Source organism: Cinclus cinclus, chromosome 3, assembly GCF_963662255.1.
Source record: "Cinclus cinclus chromosome 3, bCinCin1.1, whole genome shotgun sequence".
NCBI lineage: Eukaryota > Metazoa > Chordata > Aves > Passeriformes > Cinclidae > Cinclus > Cinclus cinclus.
In genome coordinates, this window is record NC_085048.1 from 64,264,951 (window position 1) to 64,287,595 (window position 22,645).

The 22,645-nt window shown below is 36.8% G+C and overlaps 1 protein-coding gene across 1 annotated transcript in view; it reads left to right on the top strand.

Annotated features, from left to right (window-relative positions):
* Positions 1-22,645, top strand: part of UTRN (utrophin) — a 313,286-nt gene that overhangs the window by 240,061 nt on the left and 50,580 nt on the right. The window contains exons 58-61 of the mRNA XM_062490124.1: positions 3,455-3,515; positions 13,629-13,690; positions 14,728-14,802; positions 20,758-20,959. Of these exons, the coding sequence (XP_062346108.1) occupies positions 3,455-3,515; positions 13,629-13,690; positions 14,728-14,802; positions 20,758-20,959 (400 nt within the window). The remainder of the gene's footprint in view (positions 1-3,454; positions 3,516-13,628; positions 13,691-14,727; positions 14,803-20,757; positions 20,960-22,645) is intronic.

The window sequence follows — 22,645 nt, forward strand, 5'->3', positions numbered from 1 at the left end:
CTTCAGGCTTAAGGAGACATACAGTTTGTTACATACCAAAGTAAAAAAGGGGAAGTTTCCAGGATAGTTTCCATGTTGGTAAATACCACAAAGAATTACAGCTAAGTAACGCAGTTTTGGAAAAACAAATAATATGTAGTTATTAATTTAAACTATTTGTTAAGAACAACCTCCTTCCCCACACCAACTACAACTAAGCATCTTTAAAAAAAAACAACAACAAAAAAGCCCAACAAGCAAACCTTTTCTAGAGCTTTAAGAAGACAGAGTTATAACTTATACACACAACTTTATATAGTGTCTGGTAAATGTAAGTCAGAGACAGTAACTTCAGAAGTAAAATAATAATAGAAAAAATAATAAATATAAATAATTGCAATAAATCTGGAAAGTTGAAGGCTTTATCCTGGCAGGTTGAAAGATTTTATTCTAAATCAAAATTTTCAAACCTTTTTAGCAGCAATAAGTGACTTCTAGCTGTGAGGAACGAGTAGAGTAGTAGTCTGAATAAAACTATCTCAAACTCCTAAGACTGAGATTGATTATACACGTATGTCTTCTGGAAATCTTCATTTCCAAACTTGCACTTCGGCATTATAGAGGGCAGGCTTTTATCTGTGCCTATCTGATTGCAGCTATTTTCAGTTTACCTCACCTACCTGTTACTCTTCCTCCAAATACTAAGAAGGAACCATAACTTGCCATCACACCATTTGCAACAGACCAGATCCCGGTTATCATTTGATCAGGAATTTTTGCTAGCAAGACACCTGTTTCTGCCTGCTCATCAGATTCATAGAATGATGGAATAGCCCTGTTTGAAAGGGACTGACCTCAAAAGATCACATAGTCCAACCTTTTATGGAAAAGGAAGCCTAGCTGAGATTATCCAGCACCTGGTTCCAGCCCTGTTAGTCCAGTGACTTCATCTCTGCAGTGGCTAGAAATGTTTCTTTATTAAAATGACACAGTGCAGCATTTGATACTACTTCGAATTCTTGGAATACCAATTGCATGGATTCATGCATAGCATCACTATGAAAGGGCTTCAAAATATTTTTGAAGACCACCAAACAATGTATTAGCCCTTTGTAAAATGACCTGGGTTAGGAATTTGAGGTAAAACTGTATTAGTAGGCCACTGCAATCTACAACCCCTCTTTCTGCTGAGCTATTTGTTCCCCCCCTTCATTGGGAGGCAGAATTTGGTTGATTTGTTCTTCAGTGCTTCTGAGATGGAAGGAAAGCACTTTTCAAGTTAGTTACTGATAAGTAAATTTTATGCATCCCTAACACAGAAAAAGGTGAAGAATCCTTATAATCCATTATTCTTTGCAAAAAGATTTTTTTTGCTGCCTCCTGCCTTTAGAAATAGTATTTTGATTTTTCTGTAATTAATTTTCCAAGGCTGACAATCCACTCTCTGTTATGTTTCTTGTATGCTTTCTAAGGCGAATTCATGAACAACCACAGAGTACTGATGTCACATGTTCCCTAACAAACAGCTTATGTCTCCAGTGGCCTGCTCAAAGCATCTCTCAGCCGTACTAGTATCTGCAGGACTGCTGGTGAATGACAAGTTGATAGCTACTATGTTCAGTTTTCATCAGTGATTTTTAAAAGAGAATGGTAATCTCATATTCCAGACTTTCATACAGCAGAGAGCTGGCAGTGTTTTGCAAAGTTGTTCCCAAATAAATAGAATATGACTTGTTCTATAATAATTAGTAATTTAATTGACTACATTGTTTAGTTCATAATTATGTCTATGCAGAATATCTGTATCTGCCATAGCAAATAAATTTTAGTTAAGCAAATTCTTACTTACCTGACATAATTCATGTACTAGAACAGGAGGCACCATAGGTACCAAATCGCAACACTAGAGAATGAAATTCTAAAGCTGATGGCCACTTTCTCCCATCAGGTCGATTTTACTGGGTTTTTTTTTTTTGTTTGTTTGTTTATTTTTAAGACTTATAAAGGCCTAAGGATTACATTTTAGCAAGCTACGTATTTTTGAGCATTTAGCCTTTACCATGTTTTTTCTTTACCTGCATCTTTTTTGCAAATGTTATCTTTTTCAAATAAAGATGGAATTTTCTCCTTTTTTTTTCAGTAAAGAAAGTGGTTTACTTTATTCCTATTATTTCCCAAATATTCTTCCCAGTTAATCTGTCTTTCAGTACATGAGTATTTCTTAAATTATAAACCATGATATTTTGAGTCGTTTAGGAAGAGGTCACAGCCGTGAAACCCTTGGGCACCAGCTAGCTGGTAGCAGGGCAAGACCTATCTGTCTATAGCTGCAACAGCCTATGGGGCTTACACAGCTCATAAGGCTTCACTGAAGTTTTGAGAGGTCTTTAGGGAAGAGGAGAGAGTTACTTTCAAGTGGATTCCCCCCCACCCCAGGGAGAGACAAATCCTAAAGTGGGCCAAGCTTGCAGAAAATTACATTAATCAAGAGTTTATTACTTGAGATCCAGTGTGGATCAAAGCTGTGTCTCATTTTTTCAAGGTTCTAAATGGGGGCTGTTAGGAGCTGAGAGCAGGCACTCTGTCAGGAGACTGAGCTGTGTGCAGTACAAGTTCATCTCATGGTGGTGATCGCTTATTCCCGCCTGTTCTTTCAATCTCCGCTTCCACTGGGAATCTAGTGCAAGAGTTTTTTCATGCTAAAACCCTAATTACCCAGACACTAATTTGGTAATTTCTGATATGTGTACCTATGTTTTTTCAGTAAATAGCTATTTTTAGGTTAAGCACCAACAGTCATGTTGGCCTGAATGCTTTTTACCTTTTATCTCTTGATATCTTCAGAACAGCACAGCTGCAGTGTCATGTATGACTTTGTGCCTTTTTCAACTCTGTGTGCAGAAGGCTTCATGATATTGTGGATGATATCTGATCTGCATAAATTCTGCAAAGACTACAGTTCTTTAGCAAAGAGTGCAAAGACAGGTTTTAATTGTTGTTTTCCTGGCCATACAGTGTTAATCAATACTGATATGAGTTGCAAATAAAAACTAGGTTGATATTTCTTCTTGTTCTGTTGCAGAGCATTATTTACTAATATAATAGTAGGTACTAGTGAAATTGCTTATTTTAAAAGCATAATCTGATAATACCCCTATAGAAGTTGGAAAACAAGTGTCTGCAGTTTCCCTAAATGGGTAGCTTGCTTGCTCAGAATTTATCATACATCTTTGAAGTAGAATCATCACATTTGTTTTATTTCCAGCATGGCATCAAATAGATGCCTATAATCATCCTCATAGATTGCCATAATTTTCTTCTGCTGCTTTTCTAATTACTGAAAGTAGTCTGGGAAATACTAATTGTTTCAATTTAATGTATTATAACCATATTAATTGTAAAATAAATAAAATATTGTTAGATTTTTTAATATGACAGGTGCTTTCTAATAACAACCTTCTCTTTATTTCCTCAGCCTCAGTACAGTTTCCATGGCAGAGATCTGTTTCACATAACAAAGTGCCCTATTATATCAAGTAAGTTTGCCTTGTTTCTTTTTTTCTTAAGTATAGCAGGTTATCACCGTAACCTAGCAAAAATACATAGGTACTATGTAGTTGCCAGGAATGCTGTGAAGAATTTCTCTATGTGGTGTTATGCTGCCTATACTATAAAGACATGTTTTTTGCTTTGCATGCTGCATAACTTAGAAACATGCAAAAACAAGACAAACCCTAATTAAAAACCTCGCTCAGATAAGAAACAGCAGCACTGCATTACCAGTGTAATACATTGTCAGTGTTCAAATTGGACTTGTATGTGAGACTCATTCAGAGTATAAACTATAGAGGGGAAAAAAAAGATGTATTTAAAATTACAAAGTTCATAAGCTAGAGCAGAACAGTGGTGACTAATATCTATTGAGCCCATTCATCATTTTGTGTAAAATTCCTTTGGAAACAGTCACGCCTTGACTGTCCTGTTGTCATTTTCTTTTAAGTTTTTATAGTGATTGGTATTAAGGTGAATTTTACTCTGATATAAATACTTATAAAAATTTTGTGTATACCTTGATTACCAAGAGGAATGGTTGAGATACTAATTTTGAAAATAATAGGGAATGCCTAAGTTACAGAGGTGTGGAGATCATGGTGTGTTCTACAAAGTAATCCCTAACTTTGCTTTTCTTTACCATTGTTTATTTTGTTTGCCTGGATTTTTAAGGTCAAAGATTGCAGCTTTGAGAAGAGGGTAGGTCTTTGCTAGAGAGGTAAATGCAATTTTTAGATGGTACAGGGTATAAATGAGACCCAGAGTAGTTCATTTTAGGTTGAAGGAAATCTGTGGTTACATGTTACCAGTCTGGGTTTGGGCAAACAGTAGGGTTTTTAAGTCTGTTGGATGACTGTGAATTGTATCTGAAAAATAGTTCATTTTAAAAGAATGTAAATGAGGATTTTTTACTACTGCATATTGCTTATAACTCTGAGAGCCACATTTTGTGCTTCAAACAATTTACGAGTACTTGAGAGCTTTGAAAAGCAGGTAGCAGTAAATCTATGTCAATCAAACATGTTAGCATTCTTGGGATGTGACAGTTGTTTTTAAACTGTCATACGAAGATTTAAAGGGTCTGAGTGGGTAACCAGAAAAAGAAAAAAAACAAACAAAAAAAAAACCCCAAAAAAAACCCAAAACAAACAAACAAAAACAGAAAAAAACTGCTATGAACATCCTTGAATTCTCTATAAAAGCATTTGTGCTTCTGCTCAAAAGTTTTGCAAGAGGCAGCAAAAACTGTGGCACATTGGAGAAGAGGTTACTGCCTCCCTCCCAAGTGGAAGAAGAGAGGACAGAAGTTGGATGTGGAGGCACACTCACTGCTCAGACTCAGAGTTAAAATGATCACAGCTGCAACAGTAATTCAAAGAACGTGCTGAAGTGGCAAACTAAAGAAAATGAGAGGAAATCTACCCTAAACCTGTCATTTTTTCTTGTGGGTATGTCCTTAGTGAATGTTGAAAGATTCATGTTCCTGTTCTAACTTACCAGAGTCAATAGCTTGAGTTGGAGGCATGAGCTGGCCTCAGAGGGTTCTGTGGAGCTCACCAGTTTGTTCAGAGCTGGGGAAGAGATAGGAACAGATGGAACAAACTGAGGTACACCTTCTGATCTATGCTGAGCAAAGCAAAGATTTTAAACTTGAATATTTCATATGTGTATCTTTTTTTTTTTTTCTTATCTAATACACTCTTCTGGGTTTCTGAGGCTCTCTTACCCTACCTCAGCAAAAGTTCAGTTTTTGAGAATATATTATTTAATTATTTTATTTATTTCATTGCTAGTTCAGAAGAAAATCTTTACAGTATGTGCACTAGGTGCAATCCTTCAAGCACACCAGTTGGTGGCAAAGTATCCCATGGCACAGTGGCCTTGTTCCCATAGTAGTGTCTTGGTGGCCCTAGATCCAGATTGTGGAATGAAGCCAGCTGGGGCTCAGAAGCAAATACCAGCATCTCTTAGAAATTATCTTTAATGGTCTTTCACAGAAAGTTTGGTAGGGGGGCAGAAGTGTAGGGCCAGTTCTTTGAGGGGCAACATCTTCATAGTCACAGAGACCACTGTTTTATTTTCAGCATGGCTTTAATGAAGTCAGCAAAATTTACTGCATCTCAAATAAGACTTTTCAAGTTATCTTTCCCTACTTTCAACATGATATTTGCTGCTAAAGCAATGTCTTGATTCTTGTGTCTTGAAAAAGAGTGATGGTACATGTAACTAGTAGGATTTATTTTTTAAAAAACACTTGAGGGTTTCAGTAGCTTCACAGTCTGGAAGGCAGACTGACCTTGGCAGTTTCCTACATTTTTTCTATTTCTTACTCATCTAACGTTGTTTTCAGCAGCATTTAGATAAATCAGAGAGTTGTGGAAGATAAAGCAGAAAATAGCTGATTCTGAACTTCATTAGCTTAGTTATGATGAGGCTGGCAAGTACTTTTGGCTTTAAATACCCTTTTAAAATCTTAGTCTGTTAGTTAATTTCAGATACAGATTAAATAAGAGAGAAAAGCTATACTGACACGAAAAACTGACTAGTTTGGAATGCTTACATGATTACACAAGTAAGACAATTCAAGAGAACAGTTAGTAAGATTTAATGATGTTTTTTTACACAGAAAGGAAAGCTAGAAAAGAGGGAGAAACTGATTTAAATTTCTTTTTTTAAAAAAATTATGCTATCATCTTCCAATGAGTTGCCTTTGATGTAAAGCACAGAATGAGTAGAAGAAACAGCTGCAATAAGTCTCAAAAACTTTAATTTGAGAGGAACTGACTGTATTTGCAAGAAGACTTCTATGTTCAGAGGGAAGATTTACGTTGCCAGTTGTTCATTTTATGGTATAGCAGAACAAGGATAATAAAAGTATGATCCAATGATTGGTGTCTGAAAAATGAGATGATTTAAAAATTAATTTTGAAAGGGAAATAAATGCTAATTGAAATCAGGTTACTTACATTCTGAATAAGAGCACTTTTTTTTTAGACAACCATGAATTTATAACTTCATTTTGATAGCTTTTTGTCTGTGTCCTTGAATAAGAAATGTTAAATATTCAAAAAGTGACATAGCTGCAGGTGATGAGGAAGTTGTACCTCTGTTGAGTATTTGGAAAATATAAGAAAAAAGAACCAACTGCACTCTGTAGTTTTGTTGCACGCAGAATGTAGGCTAAAAAATATTAGGCAACTGCACCTGAGAAGGCCGGAGAAAATACTTTAGGTAGCAATTAATCTGTAAGGAGAGTGTCAAAATGATACAAGATGTCTGTATTTTCAGGTAAGAAGCACTTTGTTTGGTTCCTGACACCAGAGTTAGCTTGCATTTACATGAGTAGAGAGAAGTGGCTCAGTGGAAGGTCTTTGGTGTGGTGACTTTGCAGTCTGTTCTCCCCACCCCATTTGCTAACAGTTGGCAAATGGGGTCGTATTTCATCAGGTAATGTGGCACAGAAAGGATCAAAAAGCGGGTGTACAACCTCCTCTGCCCTGTAAGTTCAGACAAAGGCAGTCTGGTTTGGGGTGTGTTGGAAAGGGTAACTATCCTGCTTAGCTGGAAGAAGGATTTATAATTAATTTGGCTCAGGTTTATCAAGGTGTGTGTTTCCTGGACTGTGGTGGATATTTGATTGAACTGAACTTGCACACTTGATTTACCTGGTCACTTTTCTTCTCTTGAATTGTCTTACTATTTTAGTCAGATTTGTAAAATGTTTCTGCCTCTGTTGATGTCATTTTATTTAATCCTTTTTGTCTCCTGTTTGATTTTTTTCCCTTAATGCCAGTTATTGAATATTTTGTATTACTGTAGACGCAGTAAAATTAAATGAAAATCCTAATCTGTAAAATCTTGGGGCTGCTGGAAAAAAAAAAACCATAGTATTTCATAATTTAAGTTAAACTAATGAGCATATGGAAGGGAATGCAACACAGAAGACAGTATTACCCAGTGCAGTTTAGGTAATACAAGGGTGAGATTTGGGCAAAAGGTTTGGCAAATTTTCCATTGAATACATTGTAAGGCTTTGAGATTTAATAGGGAAATATTTCTGTTGTTGTACATTTAGAACATCTATTTGGATCATACAAATTTGACATCCTTGGCCTCTATAACAGTAAATGAAAAAAAAAATAAAGCCTATATTACATAGAATTTCAATTAAAATACTCTAAATGGAAACAGAATAATTAAGCACAATGATCATTAAACATCCATGAGGAAACATGATGAACATGCAGAAAGCATAATTACCCTGGCATTTCTCACTGTTTTTCTATTAGCTATAATTTAAGCATTCTTTGACCATGTACCTTTCAATGCCATAAATTATTAGGTATTTATGTTGTGCAGAAGAAACAAAGATAATACACGAGGTCACAGTGAGTTTAATCTCATGCAAGGCATTCCATAGGAAGAACAATTTCTTGTTGCAACCATTAAATTAATCAATATAGAACTCCATAGTTGCCTTGCCTTTTCTGTAATCCTGCAAAGCAGCTGGCATCACCAGCGCCTTAGACATCCTATTTTATCACGTGCTGTATTTTTTTCAGCTTTATGGGGACAGGAAGAAAATGTTTTCTGCTTCTCTGTTTTTCAAGACTCTTCAGGGAGCCTTTGCTGATGTTTGGTTTATGCTTGTATGGGGAAGAGGGGGAGAAGTAATGGAACAGAGAAAAAAAATCTTTTTTCTTATTATACTTTTATCTATAATCTCATTGTTATAAGTCTTAGGTGTTTCCCTTAGAAGGGAAAACAAAATCTAATTTACAGAAAGAGGTAATACAGGTTTGAAGGTTTGAGAATTTCTTCAATTACCAGTTCCTGTGCTCGTTTTAATTTTCAATTAAAGAAATGCAGTAGCACATTTCTCTGGAGTAATTTCAAAATATCTGCATATAAATTGTTCTAACAGCCTCTAAGGTGCAATACCCTTGTGATGCATTATGCCAACTCTTCTCACCACAAAATAGTATTTTCTAATGGGTTTGAAAAAAAGAAAATATGCAGTACCTAGCTAAAACACCATGACATAAAGTGGGGATGTTATGCCATTTGGAATTTGGCAAGGGTAGCAAAGTCAGATTCATTAGTGATCAGTATTCTGATTTTGGGTAATGTTTTGTGCAAATGACTACAGGAACAGAAATTTACTTATCATGTCAGAGTGCTGTTTCTTGTGGTGTTCACTAGTGATTATCAACAGAGACCTTGTCCATGATAAGAAATTACAAAAAATATTCATAAGCTGTTTGTAGTTTTCTTTCTTGTACAAGAAAGGTGAAAAAGAGCAAATGGATTTTTTTTTTTCCACAGCTCCATGAGCATCTTGGAACACCTGGAGATGTTGAACTTAATCCATTTATTTCTTTAGAACTATTCTTTCTAGAGCGTAAATTAAATTATATGCTAACTGGTTCTCAGCTTTTTATTTACAATCAGAAAGTGCTTTAAAAATGGATTATCTTTGCCAATTATAATTAGAAAGTTGCCAGCAAACATAATGGATATGAAACAAATTGTAAGGGCAAATGTTTGTCATGTAACCTTTGTAGTTTGGAGAATTTCATGGTTATCATGTTTTTTTTGTTAGTGAAATTTGCACAAATGCATTTTGACTTTTTAAATTACACTGCTTTGTCAGGTAATATAGTCATGGATGCATGTTTTGCTGTGTGGCTCATATTGTGTCCATAAGTCATCAGTTTTGCAGAAGAGATTTAGAAGACTGCTTTGAATAGCTCGTTCTTTTAATAGGAACAAGAACCAAAAAAATTGCTTCTCAGTGAAATGCTTTTAATTCTTCCCTGACTAAACCATGAGGAAAGATGTAATATATTATACTACTTGTGTTGCTGCCCTGTAGAGCAGCTCACTTCTGTAAGAGCAGAAATCCCTCCTTATGCCACCCACTGAACAGAATGAAATCTTGTACCCTGGACTCCTGTACACCTTGAAAAAATCTTTTCTTGGGTGCCATTTACAAGTGAGATGAATAACAGGGCCAATTGTTGTTCACAATTCAATCAAAGTTAGTATCACCTCCCTCACTCTATGAATAGTTCTTGACATTAGCAGGGTACTTTTAAGAGAAGGGGCTCCTTGCACAGTCGTCACTGTGACCTGGGACAGAAGTGCTGTGGTAGCTGTAACAGAGAGAGAAGACTGCAGGTTTCTCTGCTCTTGGTTAAGTGCTTGGTTTGAATCTTTTTGAAAGATCATTGAGATGATTTTTTTATAGGTCTTATTAAATTTACAGTCATGTGATTTTCTCCATGGCTCTGTCCAGAGAAGTTTGGCTTTGGTGCCTAAATGAAACCTACCCATGGAATATATTTGGTGGTGGTAGCAGCACTTCCAGTGACAGTGAAGCTGCTGCCTCTCTTGCCCTGAATAGACTGTTGAGCTGGTGATTGATTCACTCTGAGCCCATTCATCTTCCCTGCAGGATCCTTGTACTGAATTGCTTGGCTGTTACCAATGGTTTCTTGCTGGGTGTTTTGGGATTGGGCTGGCACAGTGACGTTCACCTTCTGTAGTCACTTAGCAGCTGTCAGGTAGTACTGATGTGAAGGTAATTTTGGAAAGGATTCTCTCTTGCCTTTTTTTGGTTTCACCAGGTGATGTTCACTTGGCCTCCTGGCTCACAAATTCCATGTGGCATAGGAAGAAACCAAGTGATAAGTTTCAAAAACCCATTGGTCTTTATGCAATCTGGCACAAATGTATTGCTTTTGAAAATAAAATAGAAGCAGAGAAATATTTTATGGTTGTTATTTTATTAGGCATAAATTTCATGTTCTGTGTTTTTCTGTAAAGAGAAAGTTTAGCTGCTCAGGTATTTTGGTGCATCAAATGGAGAAACAAGACTGTAGTGCAGTATGCAGAAGGTTTTGATATCTTGTTCACTTGTTCTGCTTCATGTTAAGTAAACACAAAATAGAAAAAAGCATATTTTTTGCATGGTATGTTGTCACCATTAAAGTGATTTTAGTCTTTCAGATATAACTGTACTGAAACTCTGTATTTAAAATATACAGTTTCAATAATTAAACTGTTGTTTAGTCTTATTTCTTGGAAACTTGATTTAAGGGATAAAGTTTGATTAGTAAAATCAGCTCTTATTCATTGCATGAGGATATGTAAATTACTTAGAAGCTGAAATCTAAATTGCAATTAAGTATACCCACATCTTAATTAAGTATTGCAAATGTGTAATGGAGTATATTTCCAGAGGGGGAATAAAAAAAAGGAAAAGATTTATCCAAGTATTTAAGCATTTTTTTCTTCTATATTTTTAACAATTAAAAAAAAAGTAAGAAAGAAAAGGTCTCTGGGCCTAGCTAAATAAACTTTGTACTTCTGCTGCAGCTCTATATTTGTTCATGGAACCATATGTTTAATGCCAGAAAACAGGGAACTGGGAAATAATGGCTGCAATCCAACAAAGTCCCTTTGATCATGGCTAGTTTTGATATAGTTTCTAAGGCAGTATACAGGACTTGGTTCAGCTAAATTACATGTGGTTTACATGCAGTGTTTGCATTGGTATTTCAACATTTAAAATAGAGGGAAATATATTTCTGTGTATACATGTATTTACAGCTTCTGTCACAGTACTTCTACCTACTTTTACTTTAAACATAAAAGTTTGAAGGTATTTTAATTAAAGCTTTATTTTTCTCAGAATATTCTAAGAAAATCTTTTCACTTAGAATGTTGGCAGTGAAATCAACAGTTGTTTTGGGGGGTTTTGTATTGTTTTGGGGCTTGATTTTTGGAAGTGTCTTCTTAGGGAATTTGAGTTGAAGCCCTGTCCTTAAAACAAGCTTTATTAAACTGATCACGTATTCCTTTCTGTGGGCAGTTCTAGTAGGTTTTGTGTACAATTCTAAATGGGCAAGATGATATTTATGGCATCCTGTTAACATAATAGTGCAGACATTTGGCATCTTCCAGAGTAGTTTTGAGATTGTTAAAAAAGGTGATCAGTATGAACTATTATATTGTATTTCCTGTTCAATATTTACTGAAGCTGTGTTCTTTTTTTCTGATATGCTTCTAGTCTTTTGACACCAGGGTGAGAATGCTGGACAGTCACTGGCCTTTACCATGGCAAAGCATAAAATCCAAATATATTCTTTCTTGTTAATGGCTTCATGATGATTTATTGGTGTACCTTTTACAGTAAAATTACTGTCTATCTACTTGTTTTTTAAATTACTTTTCTGGACAAAGATAAGCATAGTGCCGTTTTAGAAGTGTCTTTCTAAAAAGTGCAAATCCACTGATTTACTGGTGTACATTAGTTTTGGATTTTAGTAATTACCAGAGCCTTGACCATCTTTATGGAAATTTGAAACATTAATGGAGTTCATGTGATAATGATATCAAAATGAAATCAAATAAAAGCTTCTATTTAGGAAGATGTGTTCAGATGTAAAGATGTATTCAAGTGTTTTCTTCTGAATTGAGGAGAGTATACTGTAGTACTTTAGAGTCAAGGTCTGATAGAAGTTAATTATTGTATAAATCTCTCTTGTTTAAGTGTCATGTTCAGTCAGCAACTACAGACTAATCACAGAGAGGGAAAAGAAGATTTGTACCTACTGTATTAATAGGAAATCCGTACTTTGCCTATGAATTTTCATGAAAAACACCTCACAGAGTTGTGATAGTGCCAGATAGACAAACGAGATCCATGGCAGTGTGTGAAGCATGATGGGGAGAAACTGTCTCTGAATATCTGTGTTAGACACAAAGATGGAAGTGTTATCCTGGTGGATGGACTGTAAAATGAGGATTGTGTTCAGAGACTCATTTCATGCACTTTCCACTGGTGTATGCTTGAGGCTAATGCACACACAAAAAGGTCCTCAGCACTTATTTTGTTAGGAGCTTGCCTTCCCTTATGGTACATGTCCTGTCTCTGCAGTTCTTTGGAGCAAGGACTTTCTATACAATTTTTTTGTACCACCTAGCATAAAATAAGTTCATTCTTGGTTGGTTTCTCGATTAAAAGATAAACATTGATGATAAATTACTGTGCACTCACTGAGGTACAGCCATTTATATATAGCAAATGATGATACAGTTCACTACGTTTAATGCCAAAGTGGCCTTTTAACAGTCATTGTTTACAACCAAGTACCCCTCTATGCAGGGGAAAAAATGGGTATATTAGCAATTTTTAAATAGAAACAAAGGTGAAATACTTAGTGTTCTCTGAGCATTACTGTTAAATTTGCTAACATAATTTCGTTTTCATTAACTTTTAAAGGGAATCCTATGATCCTTTAAACATGACTTCTCTGATTAATTACCTTCCGAATCTAGTTCTAATGTAAATACTTTTTAAGACAAGAATGTGCAATCATTCCAGCAGTAATATTGATAAATACAAGTGTGGCTTGTAGAAGGGAGTTGGAGATTTCAGTGAATCTGACATAATATGTTTTGACCCCTGTGGCTGGCTACCTGAAACCCCAATAAACTGAAACAGCAACACTAAGTAGTAGGTTAAGAGATGCTGCCTACTGAATTTCTGTTCTGTGAACAGTAGTATCCCCTAAATCAAGATATTTATTGGTTGTGTGAATGCTGATCAGGCTTCCCATTGGACTCCATGATCTTAAAGGTCCTTTCCAATCTAAATGATCATGTTGCATGTTAAATAAATATTACAGGTAAAGCTTAACATCACTGTCTGTGTTCTGATACATGTGGGAAGATATGCAATGAAGTTTGAAATAAAATCTCAAGTTTTTACAGCTATATTTAATGTTTTACAGCACAGGAAATTGTGTATTTTACCTTATTAATTACCTCTTAGCTGCAGGGTCAAAGCCCAGCTTTTACCATCACAGTTAGAATCAAAAGTAAATATTGTTAAGTATGGGTGGGCTATTGTCTGACTAACTTCGTGATTGTAAAATCAAGGATCTGGGTGGTACAGATCATTCATTTTACTTAAAGCTGAGGGATTTCTTGCCACTTAAATGCAGAGAATCAGTATATCTTCAAGATTTTATACTTTGGAAGTGCATATGTGTGTTTCCTGAAACTTTGATTACTTTTTTCCTTTGTAGTCATGAAACACAGACGACTTGTTGGGATCATCCTAAAATGACTGACCTCTTCCAGTCCTTAGGTGAGTGCATTCATTAAAACATTGTGATTTTTATTCCATGAATAAAAGCTGCATTTGGATACTGACCATGTTTGACTTCTCATGAACTGAGTTTAACAGCATTTCCCACTTGGTGATGAGACACACTTCACCCAAAACCTTCTGTCTTGGTCATGTCATATATTATCTTTTGGCAATATTAATTCTGAACCATATACTCTGACTGTATGCTTTAATACAGTACCTTAAGTTGTTGGTTTGGGGGTTTTCTTCTTTTTTTTTTTTTTTCTTTTAACTTCACAAGGAGACTTGTCCAATGATACAGGCTCTCTGCATGTTTAAACAAGGGTACTCATCTGCAAGGAACTAATTTTGGTAATAAAATAGAGCCGTTACCTTTTCAGTAAAAGCTAAACTGTAGTATGGTAAAACTAGTTCAATATGCCCTGATAGCATCAACATTTACTGTGAAATCTCACATTCTAAGGAGAAGAAGGGTAAAAATACTGTTAAGTGAGGGAAAAAATGTTATTGTATCAATCAATTTCTAAAACAGAGCTTACAGTTATGTGATTGTCTCTTCTAAAGCCCAATTTGCAAAGTCAGGGCATAAATTGTAGCTTAAGTTGTTTTTTCTGTTACTGTGACGTTTGCTGCCCTCTGTTTCCTGTATGTTATCTGATGGAGTTGTAAATTACTTGAGAAACTTACTCAATTTGATTAATTGTCTGGGAACTAGGTAACAGTGCATAATACATATGTAAAATTCTCCTGTATATATATCTGTATTACATGTGCCAAGTTAGGGTCAACATTTCTGCAGGACCACTGTCTTTAAGATCCTGGACTGTCAGAGTCAGGAGGCTTTCCCTGAAGGTGAATTGGACTGATATCCAAACTTGTCAGGTTTTTTAATTTGTTCCAATATATCCTATTAATTCATTGCAGAGAAGAGAAGGTATATTAGACTTCTTCCAAAATATGAGGATTTATATGTGAAGGAATGTTATGGGCTCTACTTTTAGGTCCACTCATGTTTCTGTTCTTTTCTTTTTCAGCTGATTTGAACAACGTGCGCTTCTCCGCCTACCGCACGGCCATCAAAATCCGCAGACTGCAGAAAGCACTGTGCTGTGAGTTGGGCCTTTGAGGGAAATTCAGTACTCTGCAGTACCTGGGGAAGGGAGGGTCAGCTTCAATTTAACAACATTAATGGTGGACCAAAGTCATCCTTGACACACTGTCAACCAACAAAATGGCAAGAAGAATTGCCATTTAAGTAGGTGTCATTATTGCAAATAAATAAATTAATTTGTAAAGAGGTGCAGCAGGTAAGTTGAAATGGTAAGAATCATTTGTATCTCAAATTTTCTGTTCTGTAGATAAATTTATTTATTTATATTGGTAGGTATTTAAATAGCATTTTGTATTATATCACAGCTATGGTTTAATTCAGCAGCAAGTTGCATGACTACCATGTTCATTCAAAGTTTAGCAGCCTCAGAAGTAATAGATCAGGAGATCTTGTCCTCTGGACTTTGGACTTCTCCAACTCACACAGCAAGTACCACACTGGGGATCTGTGCTCTTGTTGAGTCTCCTGTGCAAAGCAAACTGAATTTTAAAAACTTATGAAAAACGAAATACACAAGAACACACATCTAACAGAAAAAAATAGGGTGAAATAGAAAATGCAAAAGGAAACTAGAAAATCTTGGAAGGAGGTGTGGGATGTGGATGGGAGTAAAGGCTGCAGATTTTAGACCTTTTGAAACATCTTGGCAACAGATGGTAAAAAGATGTATGATATTACCAAATTTTCTTCTTACAAATTAGGAGTCCTTGGCATGGAAGGACTTTTCAGCCCTGAAGGGTGCACAGTACTTTAGGCTGAGTAGGAACACAAGAAGTGCGAAGCCCTCCTAGGGGTGCAGGTGTGAAAGGGGTTGCACAAAGAGGGACCACTTCCCTCCAGGTTGTTAGGTTTTTTTTCCAGCCTAGAAGACAGCAGTCTGATCTTAGCTGGACTTCAGATATGCATCGTGCTAGATGAAGCTGTGCCCGAGATGGTAGCTAGCTACTCCAGAAAGCTGGACTGTATCTGTGCACACCACAGGCTCTTATCATTACTTATTGCCAGTTCTTCGTAAGATGTGGTTCCACCAAAGACTGCAGCTTCATCTCCCAGCAAGACAAAAGAACATTATGAGCTTTTTGCTTATTGCTGTGCAGGAAATAAAGTATTCATCAACATGTACCTAAAAACAAAATGCAAGCAAAAGATCACAAAGCAGAGTAAAATTCACCTCGTGAGAGCTACTCCTCAGGGTCTCAGGGTAGAGTGGGAAAGAACAGACTGCATATGATAGATGCTAATTATGCTGCCTATTTCTGACAGACATACAGCTTTTCTATACAGACCTGCATAGACCAAGGTTCTTTTATTACTTCTAATAAGCTTTGAAGAGGGACATAATTTCTGCTCTTGCTTTTACTGCAAAATATATCAGTTTCTGTAAAAACTGCCATGGTTAGCTCTCCTCATTCACAGATTTCAGAAGTGCCCTCCTACTGTCTCCATTTTCAGGGGAGGTAGTTGGAAGGGAGAACAGAAGGAAGTAGTAAGAAGTAAAGAGAATACTCCACTTTTCTAGGAGCTAGGAGTAAAACTTTCACCTCTACAGGTCCAATCTGCATTGTTATCTATGAAGCTGTTTAATCCATCTTTGTGCTTTGTGGGAAGAGACTACAGCCAAAAATATCTTTGTCTTTGTTATACATGTGTACTTGATAAAGAACTGGTTTTACTTTTAGGTGGGGAAAGAGTAATCTTCTGTGCTACTGTCATTCATTTTTTTGGTCTGAGTTACTTTAGTCTTCCATTATATTTCCTGTGATTTTAACTGTGGATGCGTTTTAAAGGTGTTTGGATGCAGAATGTTTCAGAAAGGCTTATGTGTTAAGGCAAAGAAAATGTCAAAACAAATCACCAAAAAATGGAGATCACTGTAAAATGTGACAAATTGCTGTCACAGGCATGGTGTGTGTATATTGTCAAAGGCATTTTTGGTGGGAGCTCCCAAGAGCACAGCTGGAGCTGGATGCACAGTTCCATTTGCACCTGATAGATTTTGACTTTGCTGTGTAAGTGCTTTACAAGCAGATTCAGGACCAATTGCACTTTAGAACATTCATTTGAGAACTGTCCTTTGGAAAAATTTGCTCTAGGGAGGTTACTCCCATTTTCCTCATTCTCTTTTTAAAAAAGTGGAGTTGTGTTTCTTCTTGTTTTATTTGTTGACAGGTAGATTGCTTCAGAGACATACATTTTCCTATACACGTGTATGTATTTTGCGGGAATCTGAGAAAGGCTGCAAGTTGGAAATAACAAATTCTTAGCCTCTCTGTCTTGGATTATGTGGGGCAGATGTAGTGAGAGTGCTTTCCCACTGTAGCAGAAGAATGGGGCCAGAGACAGTATCCTGTGTTGCAGATGTACTGGGCAGTTGTGCAGCACCAGGTCCTGATGATGTTTTATCCTTGTGCAGCATTCTTTAGCTAATTTTCAAGAAATTATAATGCCCCAGATACTAAAGTATAGTACTGAAAGGCAAAAAGGGAACAAAATCACCATGTATTTTCAGAATTCTCTTGCTGAGTTCCTCTAAGTGATGTAAAATTCAAGAATGTTAATAAGAATATCAACCACACAAGGGGAAAATAATGGAACATTTAGACATCAGGGACTAAGTGAGCTGTGAGCACTTCCCTCTTTCAGGGAAGAGTGCAGTCTCTGCCTGCTATCATTTGCAAGGTCTTTTTAATAAAAAACTCCTCAGTAATGCCTGACTATTTTCGGTGGGGTTAGAGCAGCCTCAATTTTGCCATTAGCAGCTGCATGTAGTTACTTGCTCCTGAGTCAGCCACTCATACCTGCTTTAACGGTGCTGAATGATATGGTTTCTGTTTTTCTTTGGGAAAGTCTCCTTGCTGCAGAAAGGGAAGAAGTGGTCCTTGTGCCCATGAGTTGGTTAAAAGCAGGATTGATCATTCAGCATGTTTAAGCAGATGCAGAATGGTACTGCAAAAATGCACTGAAACCTGTGTAGGCATCTTGCCAGAAATAGCATGACTGGATAACTACCAGTCACAAATTTTATTCAGCCGCATAAGTGCTGAAATAAGCAGGAATTTAAGTAATTTCTTCTAGTTGTTCTCCATGGATAGTGCCATCCAAATGTGTAAGTTTAGCTTAATTTGCATTAGTATAGCATCAGAGTTTGGGTTAGGTTTTTTGGGGTTTTTTGGTTGTTTTTTTTGTTTGTTTGGGAGTTTTGTTTGTTTGGTTTTTTGCTTGTTTTAGTACAAAAATACTGCAGTACCTCTCCCAGGTCCTTCTGGAATACTCAGGCAGAAATGTAAATGAGAGATCTCAGTTCTAGCAGATCAAGATATGAAGTTAGCAGGCTTAGTGTCTGTTGAATTGCTTCTTTTCAGTGCAAAGATGGTAATGTTAAGCCAAGCCCAAAGGCTACTACTTCCTGGCATTCCAAAGCTTTTAGAGTTTTCACACACTTTAAAAAGAGTAGGTTTTGTGGGCTGTCAGTCTGTTACATGAAGCTAATTACCTGCTTTTAGACAGCCATTAAGTACCTTACAGAAACAGGTTGCAATATAACCAGAAAACATAAAAACTCCCAGACAAACAAACAAAAATTTCCCACAACCCAAACCTAAGATAAAGGGCAACACCAAAACAAAACCAGCAAACTGGCTGCATTGATTTTTATGGAGTATTCTTTGTCATGAAGGTTTTTGAAGTCATGAAGAGAAAACGTGAAAAGTGGCCATCTCCTAAGTTCAGTATGTGTGTCATGAGATAGCAGCTTACCCTCACTTGGCTTCACCCCACTCCCTCCACTGCTCAAAAAGTAGTCAGAGATACACTCTGAACTGTTTGTGGGTTGATGTTGTTTTTAAATATGCCTGTGAGCCTTTTCCAGTGTATCACAGCCTTTGTAGCTATTGTAGGAGATGATGCTGCAGTGAGTGTATTGCCAAACACTTTGGCTACCTCAGGTCAAACTAGTGGCAAGGTGTTTTGCTGCAATTGCCAGTCGGCCTCTATCATAAATACATGGCTGGCATTTGTTTGCAAGCCCAAGACAAGGGCTTAAAATATCCCAAACAAAAAAGAAAATAAAACCAAAGAAATGTAAACTCCTGCAAATCTGCTGCTGTGAGGTCAGAACAGAATGTACCAATTTTAGTGCAGGGGAGAAAAGACAAGGGCTGTGAGGTACTGTTTCTCACTGTATGAAGATGTGAGGAAAGGTAGATGGGGGAAGGGGTTGGAAATGTAACCTTCTTTTGGTAGATGATCGTTGAGTTCTTGGCAGAATTGCTCATAGTGGTTAATGTTATCTTGCTCTTGCTTCTTTTTCTGTTGTACTTGTTTTCCAGCCCAGATAGACTTACCCCATTTGCATAGGCTGCAAATCTGGGGTCCTTATTTAACACTGTCATTCTCCTCCTCTCCTCTTGTGAGAACCCAACCTGGAATAGTGTATCCAGATCTGGGATCCTCAGCATAGGAAAGATGTGGACCTGTTGGAGCAGGTCAAGAGGCGAGCAATGAGGATGGGGGATAGAGCACCTCTCATAGGAGGAAAGACTGAGAGAAAGTATTCTAAGGTCTCCAAGGAGACCTTAGAGCAGCCTTTCAGTACCTAAGGGAGGCTTACAAGAAATAGGGAGAGTAACTTTTTTAAAAGATTGTGATAGGACAAGGGGGAAACAGTTCTAAACTAAAAGAGGTTAGATTTAGGTTAGGTATTAGGAAGAAATTCTTTACTGTGAGGACGGTGAGACGCTGGCACAGATTGCCCAGAGAAATTGTGGATGCTCCATCCCTGGTAGTGTTCAAAGCCAGGTTGGATGGGGCTTTGAGCAACCTTATCTAGTGGGAGGTGTCCCTGCCCATGACAGACAGGTTTGAACTATAATGTCTTTAAGGTCTCTTCCAACAAAAGTAATTTTCTGATTCTATGATTTGTTGTGATGATTGGTGAAGAGCAGTTCGCAACATGTCAGAGATTGCCACGTGGATTTTTTTCATTTGAGAGATGACATTTATAGTGCAAATGTGTTACTGACTCTTCACAAACAGCTCAGTATTAGCTTCTAATATACTTCAACTGCATGTTATGTATATTGTAGCAAGCATGCTAATACATTGCAATTATTTTTACTTAAAGTCCTTACTTCTGTGAAAAAGAAGTCACTGAGGATTATGCCATTTGTTTCATCTTTTCCACTTCCTTTTGCAAAAGGAGTTAGAAGAGCTCATTGATGGCCTTTTATTTTTACCATGCAAACACTGGATTTTCACAATCACATTTGAATGGTTTTAAGAGCAAAACCCTTTTTCATCTGTAAAATATCCATTGTATCACCAACAGCTTATAGAAAGAATTCTGTAATAAAGGAGAGAAAGATATTTTTCAAGAAAGCATAGCATTTAGTGTTCTGGAAAACTACAATAAATAATCTTCCTGTGTCCCTCTGTCTGCTTTCTTTTAAGGCCTAATTTAGCAACTACTGTTCAGTAATGTTATTCAGTTAATCAGGCCTCAGTACATTTTTACCACCTTTAAGAAAGAATTCTTATCTAAGAATTTGCTTTGCTTAACATTTGATCAAAAGTTATAGTCATTTTTTAGTATTCTGCTTTATGATAAATGTGAAGAATCCTGTAAGCCTAGTGAATTCTCTGTGTGTGCATCCAAAGTTAGGATCCTCTAAGTACAAAGACTACTTTAGCAGCTATTTTAATGTTGTTCTGAGCTGTGCAGTATCATTATGATGTTTATATTCTAGTTTTTTAAATAAATCGTTCCAAAATGCTGTTGACTTCTCACAGAGAATGGTTTGTCACTATAATGTTACTAAATGAAAGCCACTGGGCTAGTTGTTTGCAGTGTTTGCTACAGTTTGCACATGAACAATTATTTGTCAACATTATGCTCAGGCATGTATTCACACTGTTTTTTTTTTAAATCCTATTATTTTTTAAATTCTATTATTAGTGGACCTGTTGGACCTGAATATGACAAGTGAAGTTTTCAAACAGCACAAGTTGAGTCAAAATGATCAGCTGATTGGTGTCCAGGACGTGATCAGCTGTCTCACTACTATCTACAGTGGACTTGAAGAGAAACACAAAGATATGGTGAATGTTCCTCTCTGTGTAGACATGTGTCTTAACTGGCTACTCAATGTGTATGACAGGTAAGAATTTTTTTTTGTCACAGTGTGTACCCCTAGAAATAAATTATAAAGTCTTAAAAATTTCTGTATTAAAATGTTGACTTCTGATGTTGTTGGTTCCACAATGAAAGTGCAGTTGCATGCAATAGGGTGTTTCTTATGCTGTCCTGCTCAGCACTGAACTAAGATTACACTGCTTTTATACTACTACCGAACACTGAAAGGATTTCAAGAAATGTGTATGTGAGTAGAGAGCTAGGACACTGCTTTAGCAGTGTTCCTACTGTGAATATTCCAGATTTCCCAAACTGATTGCCATTGATATCAGATTCTATTTCTGCCACTGGTGGGGACAGTTTTTTCATGCATTTTAATAGTCCTGGCTGAGTTCCCTGCCCTGAGTGCTCTATTGAATGGAGGTTGTTGTGATCTCAGCATTAAAGCCTGTCTGATTGTGGAGGGTTAGCAGTGCCCTAGTTCTGGCTCCATTCCAGCATGTACAGCTCCTGCCATGGATCAGTTCTGATGGCTGGTGTTACGTGGTCCACCTGCCCTTGTCCTGGCAGCAAGGCTGATTTCCCAAGGGCATTGAGTTTGCCTCAAGAATATTTTGGGATGCTTACAGTAAGAATTTGTGGGTTTATTTAAGTGCACATTTCCTGTTTCTAGAGAGAGAACTAAGTCTCAAAAAGCATGAAAACATCTACTCCGGCAGCCCCTTGTGGTTTTGGCCAGTTCTTTCTGAGTCCCTCCTCCCTTTTTTGTTCTGCTGGAAATTGAACTCTGCCCTCTCTGCCCTGACCTATGTCAGCCTGCATGACCTGCAAGCAAAATGCTTTTGTTTAGTTGTGCTTTTGAGTCATAAGTTTGTCGCTTATTTTTCTTAGTGGCATTCACTATTATTATCTCCCTTGTGTAGTAAAAACTGGGGAAAGACTTGGTTTCCATCAGCTCCTCCAGGCCCTAAAATGTGTCTCCTTAGCTTGCTTCAGCAAAGGCATTTCAGGACTCTTTCAGAACTGACTAAAGACTCAGTAGTGCAGTACAGGTGATGACTGCTTCAGCGTGCCTGATTGAATATGTGCTTCAGTTCAGACCTATAAACAGAATTACAAATCAGAATTTCTAAGCTTCATGAAGGTGGTTAAAAAATTTATTTTCTTTCTTCCCACTTGAAGTTGAAAAGAGCAAAAGTATTTCTTGAATAGAGATAAAAGTTCTTATACCTGCTTTACAAATGGGAGCTTTTATTTCTAGATGCATGCATTATCTTCAATATGTTACTCAGTGCCAAACTGTAACAGTTCATAGCTTTTTGCTTTTTTCCCCTCAGAGGACTGCATGCCATTTCTTCTATACTTCATTGACATTTTACTTTATTTTGGTTTTGGGGGAGAGGGAAGGTGGGAACAGAGTACATAGAACCATTTGTCATTTATGTGTTGGCTACTCACATTCAAACATTGCTGTTAAATATTGTGACATTTCTGTTAGTCAGACTTCTCCCCATTGCTTCCGAAAAATTAGAGGCTCCATCAGATATTGACTGGGATGTCTTCCAGCATTTATTTTTATTTTGGGGAGTTCTGCATTGTGAGTAAATAAACACGTCACTTGCAAATAGAGCAGTAGATAAGTGAGTTGCTTGACTTAAATATTATTGGCAAATTCGAATAAGAGACGTAATAATGTCATGAAATTTTTTGA